Source organism: Thalia democratica, chromosome 2 (assembly GCF_965202585.1).
Source record: "Thalia democratica chromosome 2, ktThaDemo2.hap1.1, whole genome shotgun sequence".
Classification (NCBI taxonomy): Eukaryota; Metazoa; Chordata; class Thaliacea; order Salpida; family Salpidae; genus Thalia; species Thalia democratica.
The window spans coordinates 86,794,650-86,820,871 of record NC_139166.1 but is presented as its reverse complement, the minus strand read 5'-3'; the positions used below and the strand labels follow the sequence as shown (position 1 = coordinate 86,820,871).

Below are 26,222 nucleotides of genomic sequence, written 5' to 3'. Positions count from 1 at the left end.
TTTTGAAAACAAACTAAAAGCAGGCGTGAAAATTGTTTTTACAACTTGATGAAAATTTAAATTGTACAAATACAGTTTTTCTAATGTTTAAAAAAACAATTATATTATTTGTTCAAAAGTTTTCAAATTAATAAAGAATCCCATTGAATAATTAAATCAATAAAAAATAAGTATTGAAATTGCTTTTGATTTACTACTTTTGAACGAATTATTTTCTTTTTTAGTTGTGCTTCGTTCACAATTATAAAATATTTGTATAATGTATTCATTTTTTCTACAAAAGACTCACAGAACTACATCATTTAAAAAATAATTTCAAAAAGAATACGTTTTGCTATAGTTGAGATCAAAAAGTTAAATAATATGAATTTTCTGCACATAAACCGTTTTAAAAACCATATTCAATCGCTTTTTTATTACGTTTCTTCAAGTTTTTTTTCTTAGAGGTCGTACAGGGGAGAGAAAACCTGTCACAACACCTGCAACAAACGAAAAAGTTCTTATAGCTACAGCATGTGAAACATTTATACTGGTAAAACTACGTCTTGTTTAATTAAACAGGTTGACATCGACCGATGCTTTTAAAATGAGAAACAATAAACAATATTGATCAATATTTTTATTCACAAAAACAAAATTTACAAAAGGAAAACGCGTTTTAAGTCCTTTGGTCGAACAAATTTGTTTTTGAGCTAAAAAGTGAGCTATTCAGTCATTAGATTTTGGAAACCTTGGTATTAACAAGTGCATTTGAAAAATTAAATTGTATTTTTGGTAGTTAGTAATTAAGCAAAAGATAAAATTTTGATTAAAAATTAAATAAAATCTTGAATACTTTTATCTTAAATGTTCAATTTCTAAAGTACACTTTTATCTTTATTGTTCAATTTCTAAAGTACAGCTGCTATGCTGTGTGAAAGTACTAAGTTAGTACTTTCACAAGTTGTTACCATGTCTGTTACTAACTACTACTAGCTTATGATTTTACATTGTAAAGTCTTATGAGTCATAAGTTATGACTTTTCATATTTTTACCAAAACAGACAGTTTAATCAAATACAAAACTAAATCTAAAGTTTTATTGTAAAAATGTTTGTTACTTATTAGTTTAGCTAAATTGCTAATGAGTGATCTTATAAAATTATAAAAGTTGTTTTGACCTTGATATGCTTTTTTGTACCTGACAACTTGCTGTATTTATATTTTTGTTTTTTTGGTTTTACTCTATGAAACAAAACAAATAAATAGGAGTTTGGACAACTCCAGTTGCTTACAATAAACAGATGTATATTTTTCTATCTTTTTTATTAAAACAGGTATTTGCTACGATGCGAGCTGAGCATATCTCAAAATAAAGTTTCAAAGAAAAAATAAAAGAAGATGACGTCGCAATCATCTAACAAAAATTAATAAAAGTGGGGAACTATGTATGCATGTTATAAAATTATGCACTTTACATAAGGTTTTTTCTAGTAATTTTTTGATTTGACTTAAAGCTTATTTTCAATATTGAGTTAAGTGCATAATTTTATTGTATTTTCTTTAAACGAAATAGTTTTTTATATAAATAATAATGCAAATATAGCTTTTTTTTTGAATATTTTTAATTCATAGAATGACAAAGTACTTGGTCCTATGACCTGGTGCACGAAAAACCATTTGTTTATTGAGCAGCACACGTCTTGGATACCTTTTAACGTCACGGAAATAAAAATCCATATAGCTATAATTAGTACTAAAATAGATATTTCTATTAAAAACAAATCTATGAAAGCTATAACGCGTTGTAAAATGAGTAAATATTCTAAAATTGTAAGGTATTTTGATATCACAAGGTATGTTGCGCACCTTATTGATGTCTCTAATGAGATCAAGGTTAATATAACCAAACAATTTTTTTGTACTTTGTGTTTACAGTAATTACTTATTATATCTGGAAAAAAACAATAATAAGTTTGTTTAACTTTAAAGCTACTTAAACAACCACATCTTTGTCGACTAAAAGCTTACTTTTTGACAACACTTTATAGGTTGAATGAAGAAAAAAAAAGTTTTAATAGTAAAAAAAAAACAAATTTATATTTTTTAAGTTTTTTATGAATATGTACTTAGCATACACAATATAGAACCGAAGCAAATGATGTAGAATTTTTACAAATTTAAAGTAAAGCTACAAGTATTAACTTCAAATTTAGTGGAATAACCTACATTTTCATTTCTAAAATTTTAGCTGTACATTTAATTGTGCACAATTTTATAACAGTTTTTACTACGGGAAATATATAATTTTGAACAAATTTTTTTCTAAAAATCTAGACATGGAATCATAAACAAGCTTGAGAATTTTAAAATTCTTGTCAGTTTTATACATATGCAATATCTACTTAAGTTTTAGAAAAATAACCAAAAAAAGGTGCAAGTATAGAATGGAACAAAATAAACATGGGACTCAGGCCAATGAAAGTATGTTGTTTAACTTATAATTACTAATAAATTAGTTTTATGCACAACTTTGTTCATTGATAAACTAATTTACAACTGTAAAATTAAACAGTTGCTTTTTTTTGAACATAAAAGTTTATAAAATACCATTTATAGCCTTTTAGTTTTCAACTAAACAACTTGACCATTTATTTATATATTTTTTGTTATTGCTTTTATAGATATGGACCGAGCTGATGTGTTATTGTCTGGAATGAAGCAATTAATTGAAAAGCAAAATTCAGAAAATTTAGAACTACAATCTGAAGTTACTAAATATAGAGGGACAAATGAATTGTTGATTAAAACAATTGTTGAACTCTCTAACAAAATTAAATATATGGAAAAAGAATATAGAATCAAGTAGTTGCTTGCAATGTATACTTATTAAAATATCGTATAATTAAAGATTACACAGGATTGTAAAAAACTCGGTAAACCTGACATAACATAAATTTGACAGTTTAAGCAAAAAATTCTGGAACTTTAGAAAGTTAAAAGAAAAAAATTAAACAAAAACTACTCAAATTCTAGAGTTTTAAACAATAATTATAAATATACAAACAAATTGTACTTATTAAATTATGAAATATAGATTAGATACCAAAAGTGTGTTACTTAAAATATTTTTTTTGTATTATTTATAATTTTAGTTATTATAAAACACATTAAAAGTAGTATTACAGTGAGTTATAATTTTTTTTTTACATACTCTTTCTATAGTTTGGTTTTGGTACTGGTTTTAACTAAAAAACTTAAACATAAGTCACTCATTTTGAAAAGGTTAATTAATTAATTTTAATAGCTCATCATCAGAATAAGCTTGCCAAAAACTGATAATATTATAGTGTAAATTTAATTATAAATAGTAATTTTGAAATAGCTAGCTAAAAATTGTTTCGTCATAAAGCATAAAAGTCTGTTTAAAATGTCTAAATTAGAGTTGAATTATGCTTGTAAATTTGAAGTTGTTTGTAAAAAAAAGTTGTTAAAACCATAACATTAAAATAGTAGAAATTTTACCTGAAAAGAAATTAAATAAAAAGTACATTACAAAAATACAACAACAATAACACTGAAAACACGCTATTTATAAAGTTTTAAATTGTAAAAATCTATTTGTTTGCAAGTTTTTGCTCAGTTCTAATAAACAACACATACACAACAAAACAAGTACACAACACATAGCAAAACACTATTAAAGGTGGATTTTACAGCTAATAAAGCTTGCTTAGCCAGTCTTATTGAGTTTTCACCCATATAAGGAAGGCGGAGGTAGACTGGGAAAGGATGTGGGCCGAAAGAGGGTAAGCAGCTCATTTTGAACTGAGTTGCCTTAATTGTCTTCGTGATGACTGTTTTGGGGTAACCTAATGAGAGAAAAGTTTTGTAAATGTTGTCAAGTTCTAGAACCAAACAGTCGGCTGTGCAAACTTTAATAGCTCTGTTGGTTACCATTGTATGATCTTTAATTTTTGTTTGGTGGGGCAAAACGAATTCCAGGAAATGTAGTGTGGACTAAAATTTTCTTTTCTGTACACAGAAGTAGAAAAGGTGTTGTTGCTGTTTCTAGTAATGTTAATGTCTAAAAAGTGAATTTTACAAAAACTCTTCATTGACGGTAAAAACTATGCATGTGTGCATCTTATTTAACAAAGTAAACTTTGTAAAAGTAAATAAAAGTTACTTTCTCTTTAATTTTGTATTAAAAATAGACAAAAACCTTGTTTTTTTAAAAAGCTGGAAGAAACTCGGAAAGCCTGGAAAATTTTTCAAAAAATCTTTAGCAACCCTGACTATAAAAAGCAGTATAAGTTTATTAAATACAATATAATACTAAAACTGCAAATGCTATCTAAACTTTTATTTTGTTAAAATTATACCAAGCTTTTGAAAAAGTTAATGTTTAATTATTAAGAATAGTTTGCAAAGCGTTTTAGTTGTTATTAATTGGTATCCAATATTTTTATCTTTTTTAAAAATGATAGTTTAGACAAAATTGTGCACACTTGATAGTTTGATTTGTAATTATTTTAAGAAAATTTAATTTCATTATAGTTTAATGTGTTGATAAACTGTTATGATAACTGATAAAAATAAAAGTCAACTTAAACTTACTCAAATATATTTAAAAAAAACTAGCAACTTTATTTACATTGCATAACATATTAAGATCCTAAAAAGTTTTAATTTTATTGAATCACTGATACAAGCAATAACTTCTTAAAAAAAAATCATTGTGAATGTTTAGGCAACCTAGGAACAAGGCTTCTACTTCTTATGATATATCTATTGATGATTTGACTAATATGGTAATAGACAAATGTAAGGAATCTTTAAGAAGGCTCAAAGGTTAGATGTTGTTTTATTATTTTTTTCAAACCTAGACATTATGATAATAACTTATTTCAGAAGATGATAAACAATCATTGAAAAGGAAAAGCGAAGGTCCTTTAAACAATGACTCAGCTAAAATGAGAAAGCAGCCAGTATCTTTTCCCATTTCAAATGTAAAAATGCATACTGAAGATTCATTAAATGGTTTGTTATATAGTTTCAATACTATGTGCTTTACATAAAAACAGCATCAGTATAATTTAGTTGTATAGAGAAAATAGTTTTTACTATTGGTAATACCTGAGTTTAAACCTAATTTTAAGGGTATTTAAATGTTTTCAGATGACGGAGAGATTTATTCAAAAGCTAAAGAAAAGGCTGCTCTCAAAAATAATAAAATTGAAGTGAAATCTGAACCTGTTGATTTAGGTAAGTTTAGTTTAAGTATAGTTATAATTATACATAGGTAATGTAGATTTACTAACAAATTATATTTTTAAACATAAGTTAATTAGGTCAAAAGTTTTAAGCTATAAGTTTTTCAATACTTTAGTTTTTTCATTTTGTTTTGCTTATTTATGTTTTTCGATTTTTTTTTAATACCTTCCATTTATTTGATCAAAAACTTTTTTCAGAATGTTAAGGCTACTGATGATCTCTTATATTTAATAATATAAGAGTGAAACATTGTTTTGTTTATCATAAACTGTGAAAATAAAGTGTAGATAATGTATGCATAAGTATAAATAAATGTAAAATTTATTTTTATATTTTACCTATCAAAAAAATACAGATTCAGTTTTAGAGATAGTTTTTGTAATACAACTTGAATTGATTTATTTTTTCTTGATTGTAAAACTAGACACATCAAAATAAAAATCTTTCAGTATATAGCAGTAATTGTGTAAAGTATACAATTGAATTTTTCTAATTAAATTTATATATAGGATTTGGAAGAAATCAAATTAATAATGAGGTGGAAAGTCATAAAAAGAGTAAAAGTTATGAAATAGGTCCATTAAACAAAGTATCTACTAGTAAGTATAAAGGTACGTTTCTTACTAGTAATATCTTATTGATAATTAAACACAATCAAATGTTATATATAGTTTTTTCTAGTACTAAATGTTATTTTTATTTGGCATAATTACTATTACTTGTTTTAATTGTATCTTGTTTTTAGTAAACTTTTTTGAAAAATCCAAAAATATTAAGTTTCAGTCTTATAAACATTATATACTAAAGCAGGGTTGCCACAAATCTTAAACTTAACAATTTAAAAACCTGTAAAAACTAAATAGAAATAAATCTACAAAATGATATATAATTAAAGTAACACCCCTCTATGGCACTACAAAATACTTAGTTTTAAAAATATAAGGCTTAATAATAAATTGTCGTATAGAAATATTTTATTTTATAAGTATTTAATGTTTAGTAATTTCACAAAAAGCGGTTTAAACTACAAGACTTTGTTCAAATTGAATTACTTTTTCAAAAAAAACAAGTTCCATAAAATTTTACTTAAACTTTTATTCTTTTTAATTCCATGGCTTAACATGATTTTCCAAAATCTTCTTAGCTTAAGTTGTTATTTAATTTTGATTTTATGTTATCAAGTCAGCGAAAATTAACATTAACATCTGTGCTCAATTAACCTCTCTTTTTGTATTATACTTTATTGTTTATGCTTTCTAATTTTAACTAAAACAAGGTTTTGAAGTAGTGTATATTTTGACAAATAGTTTAAATTACTCTTAAATGATATCTAATAAGCTAACTAAATAGCAGGTAATCTATCAAACAGTGAAACAGAAAGACAAAATAAGAGTGAAGTTTCTAAAGCCGTTTCTACAAGCCTAACACCTACTTCTAATAGTCAAAGTAAGTTTGCATTTTAAGTCGAAAATCTTTAAAAAAATGTTTTTACTTGATTTTCATAACATGTAGGTGTTGTTTAAATAAAAAATCATAAATTAAGTTTTGAAATATCTTTGTTTTTAACTTTTTTAAATTTTACGTTCATTCTTCTAAAAGTTTTATTTTGTTAGCACAACTACAAAATGTTAGATTACTTAACTTTGTTTTGAACTATATCTATCAAAGGTCTTTCCTCAAACCTTTCTATGCAATAAATTTGATAATAACTGATGCTCCTTTTTTTCTTTAAATTCGTTAACTACCTTGACAACATGTGCTATGATAAAAAAAATGACAATTAAGAAATAACACCAGATGTGCTGAAGATGCTGAGAAAAATTCTCAGCAAAGACGATGTAGTTGAAGTTAAACCTGAGCCGCCACTCACTTCTGGTCAGTTGCGTTGTGTTTATAAAAAAATTAACAATTAGCTTGAAGTGAAGGTAAACAAATTGTTACAAATGATAAATTTAAAAAGTTAAAAAAAAAAAATCCATTATGAGTTGGTTTTCAGTTAAAGTGCTATATTTTAAACTTTATAACATTAGCTATAATAGAAAAGTAAGATATGTTTAACTTGCTAATTAAAAAAAGTTATGTAGTAAGTCATAAATGTTTTAAACGGATAATAATTTAAAACAGAAAATAAAAATAATGTAACTAATGCTCAACTTAATCCCAAAAAAATGATTCCTAAAAAAGTTGTGTCATATCAATCACCTACTTCCAATGCTCAAGGTAATTTAGTTGACAAAGTCTATGTACAAAAAAAATATAATCTGTATATACTTTTATTAGGTTTTATACTTAATAATTTAGTTAGATTTGTATCTGATTTATTTTGATAAATTATTTGAATTTTAATTCTGAAACTTTTAAATTAAATTACACTTTGTTTATAAAAGTAAAAATTTTGTTTAAAGTTTTTTAAACTAAAGACTTTATACTATTTTCCTTAAGTTTATTTAATATAATGATGTTTTAATGCTGTTGAAAGTCTAAAACAGTATTACTGAATTATCTTTAGAAAACAGATATTTGAACAACCATTTATTAATAACTTTAAAATGTTGCACTTTGTAATCTTATCTTTCTAAAATGACTTTATGGAATAATTTTAAAAACAATACAGAAGATAAGAATACTGAAGATAGTACTCTCGCAAACCGTCAAAAAGCTTTTATCAACGATAAAAAAGTTCCTTTACACCAATCTCCAACTTCTAAAGTTCAAGGTAATTAAATTTACCAAGTCCATATAAAAAATAAACAGGGTGGCCACAAAGCCTGGAGTCCTGGAAAAACCTGAAAACACCTGGAATTTTGTACAAATATTGTAAAAATACCTGGATGTTTATTAAATTTTAGTTTTTTAACATTTTTGTTTAACAAAATCTATATTTTATCATTTTTAGACTTCAAGAACAGTATACTACAGGTTTTCAATTGGTAACTGACAAATTGCTAGTTTAGTTATTAAACGTTTTTTGAATGTCATGTAAACTCAGTTAACAAGAACCTATTTCTGACTGATGCAACTTAATAGAGTTTAGATTTAGAGAAGACTAAGAGCATGAGAAAATTAAAAGCAAAAGCAAAATAAGAGCAGAGCCAAATAAAAATGTCTGATGCAATTTTTTATTCCTATGTATTTATAGCAGCTCTAAAAGTCATAACTTTATAGTATAAGTTATAAGTCATTAGTTGTGGCTAGTTCATTTAAAGTAGCTATAGTATAGTAAGTATCATTTAGTTTTTTTTTAACTATGGTCAGTAGTTTGGGTTTAGACCTTGATTTCCCAGGGTGGTCCAAAACTGAAATTTAGGGGGCCATAAGAAGCAAAGAGGCGAAAGGGGGGGGGGGGGGCATAAACAGTAAATGAGCCACAGTAGGTAATGAGGTCATAGTTTTAAACTTACACTAGACTTTCTGAAGTTAATGAGGAAGAGCAAAAAAATACTTACTTAGGTATTTTCAATAGTAGTGTTGAAACTTATACTAGATATTATGGAAAAGTTTTAGGAAATTTAGGGGGCCATAAGCTGTAAAAGAGGGAGCCACTAGGCCAGGATTTTCAAAAGTGGGGGCGATTTTAGTAAGTTGGGGGGCAATAATTAGTAAAGGGGCAAAGGAGGGCCATTTAAAATTTTAGAAAATTACACTAAATTCTTTAGTTGCAGATGAAGACGAAAAAAAAGGTCTTAGGTGTTTTAAGGCCATAGGGAAGTAAACACTTTTTTTACAAAAATTAACTTTTGCTTTTATATGAAAGCTTTAAGTACAAACTATAAGCTAGTTTTTATAGAATTCAAAAATATCATTTAACTTTTGAGATATTTTATTTTTTGTAAAAAGTTTCCGATACAAATGTATGGACCACAATATTTTAGGGTCAATTTTCTCGGAAATTTTAAAAATCACTAAAAATCTATCTCCTCCTTCATTTTTCAAGCAATCTTCTTCAAATTTTCAGGAAATGTTCCTTACATTATAAGAAAAAAAACATTACTTATGAATATTGATAATTAAAAAAAAATAAATTTTTATGACAAAAATTTAAAAAAAAATTTTTTTTTTCAAAAAAAAAAAAATTTTACTTAAATTTTTTTAAATTCACAAGAAACGTTTTTTTGTCATTGTATAAAAACTAGACTGTGAAAGTTTGAAGAAGATTGGTTAAAAATGTAGGAGGAGATAGATTTTTAACAAAATAGTCTTTTTTTGCTGTTTTAGTTTTCCCATCCCATAGGGAACCTAATATGCGGCCTCACTTTGACTGGTCATATCTCAAAAAAATTTAAAACTATAAATATCTCAAATAATTCGAATTTTTTAAAACGATAAAAAGTATTTTAAAGCTTAGAAAAAACTCTATAAAATAAGACTAACTTGTAAAAAACATGGCTACCTCCCCTATGGCTTTAAATGATAGATTTTGGAGTAGGGGGCAATAGCCTTTTTCATTTCTTTAAAGCGGCCATTTGAAAAAATTTTGAGAAATCCTGCACTATGCCATATTTTTAAACTTACACTAGATACTCTAGAGTTGATGAGGAGGAGAAAAAAAGGTCTTAAGTGTTTTTAATGGTAGTTTTTTAATAAATCTTGTTGGAGGTGGCCATAGCTTTTTGTAGTTTTTTTAAAGGGGGCCTATTGAAAAAAAGTTTTGGAAACCCTGATTTACACTGTTACAAAACTTACTTTCTTTTTAGATCTAAATAATCTAATATCTCTGTGTGGTTATAACGCTCTTTGATTAATTGTCTTTGTTGGATAGTTTAACTTTTTAGCTTCATGTCACATTACAGCTTAAGGTTTTGTTGTTTTCTTCTTTATTTTTTAATATTATTAGTTCAGCTAAAAACTGTAAATTAAAAAATATACATCTTAAGTTTATCAATGATAAAACTAGAAACATTTTTCATGTTTAATTTTTTTTTAAGGATTTTGAACGATCATATGAGCAGAATTAAAAAAAGATGTTTATAATAAAAGTTCATTTTGCAATAGTATAAAACAAAAATTAAGTATCATTAATAATGTATCGTTTAAGTAGAAACTCTTATTTGTTTAAAATTTTGTAGATTTTTAGTAACTTACTCAGATTTGTATCTGATTTGTTTTGATATATTATTAAAATTTTATTTCTGGAACTTCTATATAAAATTACACTTTGTTGGTAAAAGTCAAAATTTTGTTTAATGTTTTTTTAAACTTTATGTTTTGATGTACTTGTTAAAGTCTAAACAGTATTGAATTATTTTTATTAACAAATATTTGAACAATCGTTTATAAATAATTTTAAAGTGTTGCACTTTGTAATTTTTTCTTTCTAAAATGACTTATGGAATAATTTTAAAAACAATATATACACAGAATATAAGAATACTGAAGATAGTACTCTAGTAAACCGTCAAAAAGCTTTTATCAACGATAAAAAAGTTTCTTCACACCAATTTCCTACTTCTAAAGTTCAAGGTAATTAAATTTACTAAGACCATATGAAAGTTATTTTTGTCCGTTTTGAAATTTTAAATATACATTTAAATTTATTACCTATTGGTTTTCTATAAGTGTTCTACTCACAATACAATTGTTAAATTTGCACAGTACATCAATCGTCTACTTCAAACATTCATGACAGCATAATAAACAGCCCAAAGCCTCAGTTGAACTCAGAACAACCTCCAAGCTTTCCATCTTATCCGCCGCCTGCTTTCAATGCTCAAGGTAACATGATCATGTAGTAGTTTTCATAGTCGGTTTGTATTTCTTACATGCCTCCTTAAAAACTGGTATAAATTTTTGGTTGATCGATTTTATTTTTTAATTGAAGGAATTAGAAATTTTTTTCTTGCAGGTAACAACATTGGAAAAAACAACCCAATTCCTCTGTTGAACTTTAACCAACCCCCGCCAGACCTTAAAAATGGTATCAACTTACCAAATCTCCAAGCAAACTTCAATTCACCAAACCCTCAAGTTAATTTCAACCCACCAAGTCCTCGAATGAACTTCAATCCACCAAATCCCCAAGCTAATTTTAATTCGCCAAGTTTTCGAGCGAATTTTGTTCCTCCAAATTTTCGAGCAAATTTCAATTTACCGAATCCTCAAGCTAATTTCAATCCGCCAAATCCTCGAATGAATTTCAACTCACCAAACCCCCAAGTCAATTTCTATCCGCCAAATTCTCGAGCAAACTTCAACCCGCCAAATCCCCATGTAAATTTCAATCCGCCAAATCTTGCCTGTTTCAAAAATGACCTGTTTCTTGGTGAGTTTATAAATACTATTGGTTGACTAAATGGTAAATTGATTATTATTTTTAATAAAAATGTTGCAATACAATTAGGTAGATAATATTAATTTCTATCTGTGTTTTGTTTCTATTTGTCTATACAGTTTTAAATTTGATATAAGTTTAATTTTGGTGTAACTTAAAAGCATAAGTTACTCATGTTCAATTGCCTAACGAAATAATATAATTTACTTTATTTTTAGTTTTTCTTTAAATAGTTTACTATGCTTTCTAATTACCAGGTTTGAATAGAGGTTCACCAAATATTCCTAACAATAACCAAAATAATAGTGTGATTTCTAAAACAGTTTCTTCAAACCGAACATTTACTTCTGACAGTACAGGTAAATATGTTTCTTAGACCAGTTTCATTCCTTAAAAATATATCGTAAAGATAAGTATTGTCAGGGTTGCTAAAAATCCTGGAAAACTTGGAATTTAAAAATCTGGCAAAAAACTCTGAAAATACCTTGGGTTTGAGATATTTCAAAAAAAACCTGGTTTTGAACAAAAGTCACTAAAAAATCTGGAATTTCTAACTATTTTTACATGTAAAATTTCGATTATATACAAAAATACAAATATGTAGTATTATTTTTTTATATAAGAAGACACATTTAAAATAGCTTAACAGTAATTTTTAAATGTTGTTATACTATTCAAGTCATTTATTTTGACTTAAGTTTAATTTTATAATAAAAATGAACTAAAATTGTCTTAAAAAAAACTGGAAGAATTTAAAAAACCTCTGCCAACCCTGTATTATAAAATTAGTTCAACTAACAAAGTCTAAAAAAAGTATTAAGACATTGACCAAAAATAAATGTATAGTAATTATTAATATAAAAATTCTTAAACATTAAATAGATTAAATTTGACCAGAATTTACTTTAAATTGTTTTTACAAGTACATTTTGTTTGTTGTTGTTGAAGTTTTTATACTAGTGCGAAAATACTATCTTAGATATTAGCCTGACATAGCTCATGGTTTTAACACACATAGTTTTACTTGCAAAACGATATGTGTTGTGATCTGTATATTAACAGTTTACTAACAAATGCATACAACATATTTGATACTGTGTTAGCTACATAACTCTACTGAGTGATTTATAATCTGATACAAAGTTATTATGAAATAAATTCTAGAAGTAATATATTTTTATTGCAACTAGATCACAAATGTAATACTTATTTTTGTCTTTTATTATTAAAATTAAATAAGAGATTAGGAATAATATTTATTTGAAGTTAAAAGTGTGCCTTATTGTTCATCTAACATTCTAGTTTACTTTATTTTTAGTTGGTAGCTAAATAGTTTTACTAAGCTTACTTATTTCCAGGTTTTAACAGCAATCTAACATATATTGCACCCAATAGCATAAAAATAAACAATGAAATTTCTATAACAAAATCTAAACTAGTTTCGACAAACAAATCATCTACTTCTAATAGTCCAGGTAAATTTGTTTTTAGGTCAATAAATTTGTTGAAAATATAATATTTTTGTCCAATATTACTTTTATTTTTATGATGTTGTAATTGTACCATTAATAAAGAATAGGTATTGAAATAAAATCAGTTAAAAACAATTTGGACTACACTCTTATAATTTAGCAAAAAAAGTGAGTTTTGAACCTAATAAATTTTTTTTTTTTTTCAAAATAAAGATTTTAGTTGCTGCAATGGAAAATTTAATAATTGTACATTGCAACCAAAAGACATCCTATTAGCCATTTTGGCCTGGAGGGCTCTAAAATTGTTTCACTTAGTTACCAATATTTCCGCTTAATGTTTAAATGAATAAGACATAAAATCCCTAAAATAATAATCAGGGTTGCCACTCGGTCAGGAAAAGTCAGGAAATCAGGAAAAGTCAGGAAAAATTTTAAAAAATGACAAAAGTCAGGAAAAAATTGGGGATTTTGAAAAAAAAGTCAGGAAACTTTATAAAATTTAAAAAAAGTCTGATTTTGTCAGTTTAAATTTACAAAATTCCTTGTTTTCCAAAGCCACTAAATGGTAAAAATTAATTAAAAGTCCTTTAAAAGCAAAAAAAAATTCCAAAATTTTCCTAGAAATTTACAAAAATATTTAATGTTATTTCCAATGCCTTCACCTGGTATAAATTAATAAAGTATCCTTAATAAATCTGCAAAAATTTTCTATTAACATATTGAATAAGTACCCTACTTCAACAAGCAGATTTTGTAAGCTTTTTAGTATTGATGATCTGTAGCAAGGACACTTCCATAGTGAAACTAGGATATATACTCAAAAGTTTATCCAGCATAATTTTAGAATCAAAGTGTTTTTTGTTTAAATAATTGAGTTCTTTATAACTAAGCACTTAGTTAAGTATTTTATGTAACAAGTTAATGTGTATACTTTACCTCTTTATAATTTTTTCAAAGTTGTTTAAATTTATAAATTAAATAATAAGAGAGGTATATGCCAAGATTAAATTTACTTATTATTTGTATTTTTTGTAGAGTAACTTAAGTTTTTAAAGAAAATAAGAGTATATTTATTTGTTACAAATTTTATACTAAAAGATAAGAGAAAATATTTAATACAACAGATATATAGTTTACTTTTTATGTCTTTTTTTTACAGTTACTTAAGTATATTCTTTTTTTATTGATATTTAATTTAAGGATTTTATATTAAATAGTTTAAGAACTGTTTTATTAAACCAAGTAAACAATTTATATAAGTAAAACTGATTTAGAAAAGTCAGGAAAATTTTGGTAAAAAGTCAGGAAATTTTTCTCAGCTTGATCAGTGGCAACCATGAATACTACTGCTAAGCCCCTAGTTACTAGTTTAATTTATTTCCAACTATTGCAACTAACTCTGTATAACAGCCCGAACAACGGCAGCTGGTTTTCATTTTTTTGTAAAAATACCATACATATAAACTGTAAAGCCATAAACAAGTTTCTGAAAATGCAATCTAAAGCTATATAACTAAAATTAAGAAAGAAAAAAATTAGAGACTACAAGAACTTAATGTAAAAAGTATGGTAAGAAAAAAAAGTTTTTTAGCAAAAAAGTATTTTTTAAATTTTCAAAAAGCAGCTATGTAACAGACAATAAATAAGTTGTCTATGTTTGATCTGCAGTTTGGTTTGGTTTGTACTTATCAGGGTTGCCACAGGGTCAGGAAATCAGGAAAAACTAAAAAAAATACAAAAGTCAGGAAGTTTGACAAAGTTAAAAAAATTCCTTATTTTCCAAAGCCTTCAAATGGTAAAAAGTTAATTAAAAATCCTTTAAAGTCAGACTAAAATTGCAAAATTTTCCTCGAAATTTACAAAATTAATTAATTTCCAATGTCTTCATCTGGTATAAATTAAAATATCTTTTATAAAACTGCAACATTTTATTATTAACATATTGAACAACTACTCTACTTTTAACAAGCAGTTTTTATAAGCTTTTTAGTACTGATGATCTGTAGCAAGGACACTTCCATAGTGAAACTCTGATATATACACAAAAAATTATCTAGCATAATTTAAGAATTAAAGTTTTTTTTATTTAAGTAAATATTTGAGGCAGCAAAGTTGGAGGTAAAAATAAATGAGTACAAAAAGAAAAGAAATGAAGCCCACAAGTTGTGGCTAGATTTAGAGAAAAGATTCTCTTCAACAAGTGTAAGGGCAGCAGATGAGAACAATTTAAATAAAATAAGGCAAATAAATGGTTTTAACTGCCGAGAAAATGAAGCGTGATGCAGACCAGAAGAAGAAAGCCATATCTTCATTAGACGAAGAGGTTGAAGTGCTAATAAAGTATTAGAGAAAATACATTTTATTACTTATAAAAAAAACTGCGTTTGATTAAGTTCTTTATTCTTTTAAGGTTTTAATTGTAAAAGTTCGTTATTGTTTTATGATTTTAGTTGTGAAAAATCGTTATTAAGGGCATGGGGGGGGGGGGGGGGTAAACATCTTTTTTGGTTTTTGATTATATCCTATATAGTTTTTACTAAGCTACAAGATGCTTTTTACAGTTTTAAAAATTCAAAATAATTTTTGAGATATAGCCGGTCAAAGTCGGAAGCAACAATAAGTTCCTTATGGGAGGCGCAACCTAAAACAGCAAATAACTAGAAATCACTAAAAATCTATCTCCTCCTACGTTTTTTGAGATAACTACATCAATTTTTTAGGAAATGTTCCTTGCAATATTTTAAAAATTCTGTCGGAACATAATTTGAAAAAATTAAAATTTTATAACAAAAAAAAAAAAAGTTTTTTTGTTTATTTTTTATATAAAATTTTTGTTTTTTTAAATTTTTAAAATTTCTTTCCGACATAATTTTCTAAATATATCAAGGAACATATCCTAAAAATTTGAGGTAGTTATCAAAAAAAATGTAGGAGAAGATAGATTTTTAGTGAAATAGTATATTTTTGCTGTTTTAGTTTGCGCCTCCCATAAGAAACCTATTGTTGCCTCCAAATTTGACCGGCTATATCTAAAAAAATATTTTGAATTTTTAAATCTGTAAAAAGCATTTTGTAGCTTAGTAAAAACTATATAAAATAAGATCAAAAATCAAAAAAGGGTGTTTACCCCCCCCCCCCTATGCCCTTAATTTAAAGTTATAGTTGTAAAAGCTCCTTATATGCCGTTTCGTTTATTTAGATAAATTTATGTTAGGAAATGCTAGAAAATTGTGACTTTTTTCAGACAAGCTTTGTTTCTAAGGTAGTAATACAAGTATTTAGCTGATAGGGCTGTTAATTGCAAATACATCAATCATACACAGATGGTTCAAATGATGTAATGGAAGTTAGATGATTAAATTCAGCAAAAAAAACTGTTGTTTTAACCTGTTTTAAAACGAAATTGAAAGCTTTATATAGTTTCAAGTGTAAGATTATGTATTTTAGAATAAGTTTAAATAAAGAGTTTGATTTAGAAAAGTCAGGAAAATTTAAATAAAAGTCAGGAAAAAATCAGGAAATTTTTGTCAGCCTGGTCTGTGGCAACCCTGACCTCTGCTCTAGATTGTAAATTTTAGCATGGTAGCAGCAGTTCATTTTAGTCTTCAAAAACTTGCATTGCTTGCATCATAGGATATTAGAGTCTTTAAGGCTACTATAAGTTTAAAGCTGGGAAATAGCTAGTTTTTTATTTGTTTTGAATGCAACAATTTTATTCGATAGTAGTTTGCATAATTTTTAAACTGTTTTTAATTGTAGGTATAGTTTAACAAAAAAATAAAACAGTTATACTAAGTGTTGAATAATTTAAATAGCTATGAAGTATTAATTCTCATTTGAGATCATTATTTTGGCGCATTAAAATATGCAAAAAAAAAAACATTTTATTAAGAGATATATAAAAACTATGAAATAAATACATTTTTATAGTTATTCTTAGTCTTGTAGTTTAATTATAACAAAGTTAATTTTTTTTCACACTTAGTGAACAAAGTTTTATTGTTAAAATATTAATAGATTATAAACTCTGAAAAACAACTTCTTGTTTTAAAACATAAAATTTTACTTATCAGCTAACAAAGTTTAACCCATCAACATACTTTATAATGAACTACAAAACTCTACGTTTTATTTTCTGATAATAAGTTTCTTTTTTTTTTATACAATTTCTTTTAATTTAGGTTTTCAAACTAAATAAGTTAACATTTTTATTAAGAGTTAAAAGCATGTTTAATAGCTCAATAAAATACTTTAGTTTAGTTTTTATTTAGTTGGTATCTAATCAGTTTTACTAAGCTTACTAATTAACAGGTTTCAATAGCAATCTAACATATATCGCACCAAATAGTCAAAAAAACAGTGGAATTTCTAAGTCAGTTTCTAAGCCAGTTTCTAATCCAGTTCCTGAACCAGTGTCTAAACTACTTTCTACAAACCAAAATTCTACTTTTAACAGTCCAGGTAAATTTTTTTATTTAATTATTTTAATTTATTTCTATTAAATCATAAAAGTTTGTGTCACATAAAAATATAAATAAACAAATTAGTTCAGTAAAAAACAAATAGATAGTAAATCTAAAATGATGCTTAATATGTTTTACATTTTTCCAGCTTTGGCAGAGTTGTCAGAATTTTTGAGTTCATACATGTTTCTACGTGTATAATAAAAATACATGTACCTTCTTATCTCAAATTTGGCAACTATGTCTTGTAATAATGTGCTTTGTATTATTTATTCGATTGTGAAAGTGGTTTGGAATTCGAGTCTTAACAAAATTAAGTTTTACAGAAAATTGTTTTATTTTGTTGCAAACCTATCAAATGTTAAGACCATTAGCGGATAAACAGTTTATTTATTTATGTTTAAGATATACGAAAGATTAAAGTATGAATTAAGAATCAGTTTTTGAATAACTTAAACATTTCAATTGCTTTTTGAGTTATTTTAAGTCTTGTAAAAAGTATCAATAAAATCTTATAAATTGTAATTTTTCAACTGCATTGTCGTTTTTCTTGAAAATTTATAATTTTTTTGTGCTTTCCACTTTATGTTTTGGGAAACGTTCATTAATTTTCTTACAAGATTTCTAGTGTTGTAATTGGAAAAATATCGAAAAAATAGAATTTTAAACAAGAAAATACAATCAAATGAGGTTGTTTGAAAACAAATATCATTTTCAAAATTATTATATAAAATATTATATTTTACTCTAGCCAGGGTTGCCACGAAACCTGGAATCCTTGAAAAACCTTGAGTTTGACAATTAAGTCTGAAAGATCCTGGAACAACCTGAATTAAAAAAAAACCTGGAATTTTGTACAAAAATTGCTAGATAGTTTATACATGTTAAGTAGTAAAATTTCGATTTGACACAAAAACATATCATAGAGATAAAAAATATTTTCATCATCAAATTTTTTTTATTAAAATACACATTTAATGTAGCTTTATACTATCTTTTTAATATTTTTATACTATTTAACGCAGTTTTTTACCTTAAACTAAATTCTTAACTATAAATGGACCCAAAAACATGTACTTTCAAAAAATAAGGAAATTCAAAAGACCTGGAAGAAATTTTCCTGAAACAAGTGGCAACCTTAACTAGAAACTATGCCCAGTCAAAAACGTTAATCTGAATTAAGATATTTTCTTACAAACCAAAAATACTTACAGTTTGTTTTTATGTTGCCACTTCGGACCGATATTACAATTTTTTATCTTTACTCCTATATAATCAAAATCTTCCCCAAGGGGCGAAATTGCTTATTTGCTCTTCCCCGTACCAACTTTTTTCAAGGTCGTTGTTTTGGTGTGAAAAAAAGTAAATAAAAAGTTGTGTACGTTTTATTAACAGTTATATAAAACTTTGAACCACAAACACTTTTTTGAATGCTCTTGATTTTTTATTTTTGTGCTAAACTGATATTTTGACACTTACAAATTAAAGTTGTAATGTCCTGTGGAAATACGAGTGACGCGTTTAGTCTGTTTTTACACGTATAGTCTTACTTGTAACGACCTTTAAAACTATACATGTGTAACAGGTCTAAATATTGTATGCAATATATATTGTACCATATGGGCTGCATAACTCTTTATAGTCCTATATAATCTGATACAAAGTTTTGAAAGTTCAATATTTTTATCTAATACATTACTACTTTGTGTCTTTTATTTTCCAAGTTAAACTAGAGATTACTCGAGTTTTAATCTAAAAATATGCTTAGGTGTTCAACAAAAATATATTTTTAGCTGATATATTGACAGTTTTATTAAACTAACTAATTACCAGGTTTTAAAAGCAATACACCAAATGTTCCAGCCCATAATAAAATAAACAGTGGGACTTCTAAAACAGCTCCTGCAAACCAAACATCTACAGGTAAATTGTTTTTTAGATCAATTTAAGTTTTTAAATCACATGTTTAGTGAAGATAATAAGTCCTTGCATTAACACATAGTTTTACTTTAAAGCAATGAATGTTTTCAAATAATAACATTTGAAAACAGATACAATATGTGTAATACTACAATGAATTGCAAAATTTTATGCGATAAATGTTTATACAAGTTTCCTGTGTAAATATTTTTGAGTTTCTAATAAGTATATAATTATCCAAATAAAACTTCAAATATTTAGTTAAAGCTAAAAGAATGTTTAACTATTCAACAAAATATTATAGTTTAATTGTTCTTGGTTGATTTTTAAACAGTTTATGTATGCCTATCAACTAACAGGTTTAAAAAGCAGTCGACCAAATATTCCAGCCAATAATAAAATAAACAGTGGAGTATCTAAACCAATTTCAAAGCAAGCTCCTAAACTAATTTCAAAGCCAGCTCCTAAACCAATTTCAACTAATAAACCGATTTCAAAGCCAGCTCCTAAACCAATTTCAAAGCAAGCTCCTAAACAAATTTCAAAGCCAGCTAATAAACCGATTTCAAAGCAAGCTCCAATGCCAAATTCAAAGCAAGCTCCGACACCGATTTCAAAGCCGTTTTCTAAAAACCAAGCCTCTACTTATAGCAGTCCTGGTAAATTGGTTTTTTAAGTCAACTAAAAGTACAATTTTTTTATTGTCAAATCCAACTTAAAGTATTTAATTTACCTTTAATTAAAATATTACAAATATTACAATTAAAGGTAATAAAAACAACTGGGACTACAACCATTTTTAGTTGTTATTTTTATTAAAATCGCAGATATATTTAATTATTCAACAAAATAGTGTAGTTTGCTTGACTTTTGGTTGATGTTGAAACGATTTGTTTAAGCTTAACTACTCACCAGGTATTCAAAACAGTCAACCGATCAATCCAGGCAATAGCAAAACAAACGCTGGAGTTTCCACAGCAGTGACTAAGCCAGTTGCTAAGAAAGCTTCTGCTCCTAATGTTCAAAGTAAGTTGGTTTTTGGGTCAATTAGATCAGTGCTTCTGAAATGGGGTTCCACGGAACCCTAGGGTTCCGCGACGCCTCTCAGGGGTTCCGCTAAACCTTTCGAAATTAAAAAAATTATGTAAAAACTATTTACATTTTATGTAAAATTAAAATTAGGGGTTCCGCGGAAAAGTTGAACTTTGGAAAAGGGTTCCGCCACTAGAAAAAGGTTCAGAAGCACTGAATTAGATCATTGAAATATTTTTACAACATCTTTAAAATTTGTAGCTGTTGTTTAAAACATATGTATGCAAAACAAGTTGTAAGAACTTTTAAGATGTTTCTACAGCATCTGTAAAGTTTAAGTGCAAATTTTTTAACTTTTGTTGCAATCAAAAAATATAATTTTAAACTAGTAGTTTATATAATTGAAAAATAACATTACAAAAATGCAAGTTAACATTCACTCATTAAAAATTATTAATGCTATCAAAATAGCAATGTTTGATTTTTTAGTAAAAACTGATCGTATAACAATTTTTTGAGAACCCTAGAATCTTTTTATATAAGCAAGAAGTCTGGTACCAACTGTCTTTTTTTAGTTTGAAAAAACATTATATCCGACTGCATGTCAAAGATATAGATGCTAACATACTTAGTTGGTTATATGTCTATGTTTAGACTTACAATTTGTGTATTATACACACGCACTATCAATCTGTTATTTATCCTATTGATTATGAAGCACTTTTTAAAGCGTTTTTTGTTCATTCTTTGTTTTTTTATATTAATTTAGAAGTTTTGTAAACTTTAAGCCTTTTTGTTTGTTGAAAACTATATGAAGTAATTTTTACATCTTCGTTGTTTAAAAAATTTTTTCATACCTTGAAAGTTTTTATACTTTACAAAGTTTAATTACGAAAATTTTAAGCCTATCTTAAGCTAGTTAATATTTTTTTTAATAAAAAATAAATAATTTAAGTAAGACTTTTGACTCCTTTGTTTTATTGTTTGTAATATATTGAATTTTGTTTTTTGCTATTAGAAATTAAAAAAGTTAGTACGTTTAATTTGTTGTTTTTATGCCGTTCGATGAAATAGGCAAGTTATGTACATTCAAGCCTATATGTATATTATGTCACTGTATTTTAAAGACATTTCCATAACTTAAAGTTACTCACAGTATTTTTGAATAAACATTTACATAAATACTGGAATTTTATATAACTTTAGATATCATACTTGCCTAACAGTTTGTCAAAGTACATTTATTTTCATAAAACCGTGCTCTTTTACAACCCATTGTTCCACCAAAGATTTTGTTTTCAGATGCGGAATTCGGACCCGACACGCATCCCAAGCTCTTGGAAGTTTACTCGAAAATATCCAGGATGTGCAAGATAGTTCCGATTAGGAGCGAAGTTGAGGTGAACAAAGTTTTCACCAAACTGATTGTTTTAACTTTTAATTTTTTTTAGCTGTTAATCTATCAGAGGCAAATCTTCCTCAATTCCAGCTTTATTAAGAAAAATTTATTTCTTTAAAAATGGAAACGCGGAAGTTGTTTGCGATGCGTCACAAAAACCAAAATAATTGAAATTTATTAATAACCAATTTAAATGTGGTTAACAAATGCAGGTGGAAGCGCAGAAGCTGTTCGAGAGATGCCACGTGGAAAACCGGTTCAGGCAGCGGCCTGCCGAGTACATGGCGGCCGCCTGCCTCTACCTGGCCTGCTTAATGAAGGAGAGAAGCCCGCAGGTGTTCGACAAGCTCCAACGAGTGGTTTGTTTTGAAGTTTTGTGAGTTTAGTACTTGATAAGCTTGTTAGAAAAACGAAATGGTTGAATGGTTTTCATCTAAAATATTTTTTTTAATGGATTATTATTCACACTGCCATGATGAAAAGATGCAGGTGTGTTTGCAAGCATTATGAAATGTGGTTTGTTTCGGATAAATTTTGCAAATAAGTTGATTTATCAGTCTAAGTTTTGAAATGAAGACAAGCGGTCGAGTGGCTTTGAATGCGAGTTGGTCAGTTTGAGTTTTACACAAAATGGCTGTGAAAATTCGTACTGCGCTACGCGTGTTTTTTGATATAGAATTAAATGTATAAAAATAAACAATGCGTTTGTCTAATTGTTTTTTAATTCAAGTAATAAATATTTAATTGTGTTTGCTAAGTAAATGTGAAAGTAGAGATGCTCTCTACAAGGAGTCCTAGTTCCTTTTACACAGGTTTGCTAGACAACCTGGAATTTGAAAATTTAGGCTAACAACTTGGAAAAACCTGGAATTTGAGAAATTTTGAAAAAAAAAGAATTTTTAACAATTTTTACATGTTCAATAGTAAAAGTTCAATTTGACACAAAAAATATATCATATAGATCAGGGTTTCCTAAACTTTTTTTTTAAATGACACCTTTTAAAGAAATTTATAAAGCTATGGCCCCCTTGTACCAAGATTAATCCTAAAGTATAATAATAAACAGATCTTTTTTTTTGCTCTCCATCGGCAACTCAAGAATAAATAGTGTAAGTTTCAAAACTATCATAAAAAACACCTGAAACCTTTTTTTCTGCTCTTCATCGGCAACTCCAGAATATCCAGTACAAGTTTCAAATTATGACTACATGGCCCTGTGGCTCAAAGACTGCTCATGCCCCCTGAGTATCTGTCATTGCCCACTTTGGGAAACCCTGGTATAGATAAAAAAAATTTGTCATTATCAAAAACTTTTATTAAAAAAAACATATTTGACGTAGCTTTACAGTATCTTTTCAATGTTTTTATACTACTTTATAGAGTTTCTTACCTTAAACTTAACTTTAAACTAAAAACAGACCCAAAAATGTTTACTTTTAAAAATCTGGAGGAAATTTTAAAAACCTGGAGAAAATTTGCCAAAAACATTTAGCAACCCTGAGAACAATGAACTAACGAAACTATTTAGTAGGAGAGGGAAACAATTGTGTTAACACCCATAATGTTGTTTAATATTGTTACATGTATGGTAACTGTTTTACTATTTTTGTACGCAAATTAAATGCAACTAATCAGTTTCGTTAAATGTTGTTTAATATTGTTAACTATTTCACTATTTATATATATATAAATTATATGCATTTAATCAATTTAGTTTAAAAAATAGTAGCCGAGTAATTTCTATATAAATAAAAATTATTTAGAGGCTGTTTGCATTCAATGACTTGAACCTAAGCGTTGCATGCGACGGACTGAAATTTGCTCGACCATTTTAGTTTTAGTACTTATGAAAATTTTAACCAGCGCTCTGTTTCGGAGAAACTTTATCAACTATGCCGTATGAAGGTAATATTTTTGCACAAACATGAATTTTTCGAACAGATGTCCTACCAGGTCAGCATACGTAAGGGCACGCTGAACAAGCTGTGCCTGGTCATCAAAAGCGCCCTGGACATAACTGTGAAGCTCGACGGCCTCCTGGACAGTTTTGTCGTTAGTATTTACAACGCCCTGTTGATTAGAAACTCTGTGAATTTGATATTTTATACTATTATTTAGTTGCCAGGGTTTTTTCAGAAAGTTTTATTAAAACTATCAAGCTTGGCATTTAAATTATTTTCAAGAATAAAAAACGACATTTAAATTTTGTGACATGAGTGGATTCTGAACAAATTTATACTCTCAAGTGTCTTAAAATGTTCTACTTTTTAATTAAATTTAAAATTTACTGCATTGGTTATGAACTGAAACAGTATTTCAAGTTGTCATTAAACAATTACAACACCTAAATCTATCTAACTTTGCTTAAACAAATTTACACACTTGAATGTCTTGAAGTATTGACTTTTCAAACATGTCAGTATCCATCGAACTCTTATTTATCATACATATTGAAAATAAAATTCCAGCACCGGTTCGGCGAGCTGCTGAAGATGTCCAACGGGCTGATCATGATGTCGAAGAAGATAGCCAGGAACGTGCTCGTGACCAGGCTGGACGGCTTGTACGCGCAGGAGGACGAGCACATCGCCGCCGCCGTCGTCTACCTCGTGTCGCAGACCACCGAGTGCAAGAAGACTCAGTTCGGTTGGTTGCTGGAGTTTGCGTTTTATTTTATATTGTTTGTTGTCGAAAAATATACGCACATATTGTGCATAAGAGTCAATGCATAAAAATATCAATATTGTGCTGATACAAGTAATTGTACAAGTAATACATATATTGTTCCAATATAAATATTAAAAAATATATATTGTTTAGCAATAGTTGTTGCAGAAATCACGGAAGTGACCGACGTGGCGCAGGAGAAAATAAACGAAATATACCAGGAGATAAGAAAGCACAGGGACGTGATTATTCCCGAAAACTTCGACTACGCGGTCGTGGAGCCCAAAAAACAGAGCATACTCGACAGGTACTTTTGTTGAAATTTTTTGTTTCAACATGGATTGACAAGTGATTTGCTTTTGTGTTGGCGAAACGGTTCTGAAATAGTTTTGTTTTGCTGCTTTTGTTATAGTAAGACTTGAATGAATCATTCAAGTTTGTTTTTGATAAACATTACCACGTGTTGAAAATCATAGCTAGGTAATGAAAGTTTTAGAGTTGTTTGACACTTTAAAGTTAAAAACATCATATGATATTTTTTAAAGTGTAGACTGACAAGTGATTTAAATGTGTTAACATTTAGCGTGTACTAAGTTTTATTGTTTTTGTGCACATAAAGTTTGGTTTTGATGAAAATTTGCGTTAGTTGAATTTATAACACGTGTTTTTAAACTATTGTTTGTTTGAAAATCGAGTGTGCTGAGTAAGTTTTAACTTTTTCTTTAAATAAGTTGTTTCTTTTGAAATGTTTAATTCCGCTGTATAGGTTATTTTTCTAGACAAATTTAAGTATTTAATAAATATGATTTTTAAACATACATACTGATAATAAAATAGTTTTTATTAGTTATAATTTTTATAGTAAGTTTTATTTGTTCAAATTATTTCAAATATATGTAAAGTTGAATGTAGCTAAAAGAAAACTTTAAAACTTTTTTTTATTTGAGTTTATTTCATATAACATTTTTACAATGAAGTTATTGTTAATAGTTTTGAGCAGGAATACTTCAGCACTATATGGTGATAACTAGTCAAAACGAAAATATTCAAGTTTTTTTGCGTGTTAGAATTGATTTTTGACATTTTTTAGTTTAATTATTCTTTGTTAGAAATTTACAATAGTTTTGTTTACTAAATAACATATTGTAAAGGTATAAATGCAATCTTTTTATAAATTTTTATTTAAATGCTTGTAGAGTAAAGTCTTAATGTTGAAATTTAGTTAATTTTTATAGATTAAAAAATTTTCAATTAGTTTTCAGTTAATTCAATCTTTTTTTGATATTTGTTTTAATTTATAATTAAAAAAGTAAGGTTGAGTAATTATAATTATAATTTTTTATGATAGTCTTGTTTGTTTGGGTTTTATGAGTTTATTCAATTTAAGTTTTTATTTTTCGATTATTTCTATTTGAATGTGTGAACTATTTTCTAACCTGCATATATTTCGATTTACATTAGTATTGTTATAAAACTACACTAGACTTTGCAGAACTAAAGTTTATATTTAAACATTTTTTTTTATCAAAGCTAAACAACCTTAAATGTTAATTAAAATTGTCGATGTGATACATTTATGTAACTTATTTTATCATTTAAAATCTAGCTATTTTTCGCACTTCGTTTTGTTCTTTTAATAAACACTTTTATCAAAGCTTGAATGACTGTTATAAAACTGATTTAACTCTCGAAGTTAATGTTCTACTGTTCGATTTCAATTTGAAAATTTATGTAAACTTTTCAAA

At 26.9% G+C, this 26,222-nt stretch overlaps 1 protein-coding gene across 1 annotated transcript; it reads left to right on the top strand.

Moving 5' to 3' along the window:
• The first annotated feature begins 2,379 nt into the window (after positions 1-2,379).
• On the top strand, positions 2,380-24,797 carry LOC145829066 (uncharacterized). Its single transcript, XM_082936804.1, has 23 exons — positions 2,380-2,463; positions 2,664-2,844; positions 4,733-4,833; positions 4,894-5,022; positions 5,161-5,247; positions 5,766-5,867; positions 6,607-6,702; positions 7,054-7,131; positions 7,381-7,476; positions 7,871-7,972; positions 10,615-10,716; positions 10,849-10,968; positions 11,099-11,515; positions 11,782-11,883; positions 17,308-17,457; positions 19,293-19,382; positions 19,739-20,038; positions 20,295-20,405; positions 21,714-21,811; positions 22,023-22,169; positions 23,752-23,862; positions 24,279-24,456; positions 24,646-24,797. The coding sequence occupies exons 1-23, from the start codon at positions 2,427-2,429 to the stop codon at positions 24,795-24,797; spliced, it is 3,087 nt and encodes a 1,028-aa protein (XP_082792930.1). The 5' UTR covers positions 2,380-2,426.
• Positions 24,798-26,222: the final 1,425 nt, after the last annotated feature.

Excerpts from the sequence above, each read along its gene's own strand:
- LOC145829066 (XM_082936804.1), top strand. The coding sequence starts at position 2,427 with ATGGAACAAAATAAACATGGGACTCAGGCCAATGAAA. Across the intron at positions 21,812-22,022 it reads CGATTAGGAGCGAAGTTGAG|GTGGAAGCGCAGAAGCTGTT; the intron begins GTGAACAAAGTT and ends TAACAAATGCAG. Across the intron at positions 24,457-24,645 it reads GTGCAAGAAGACTCAGTTCG|AAATCACGGAAGTGACCGAC; the intron begins GTTGGTTGCTGG and ends TAGTTGTTGCAG.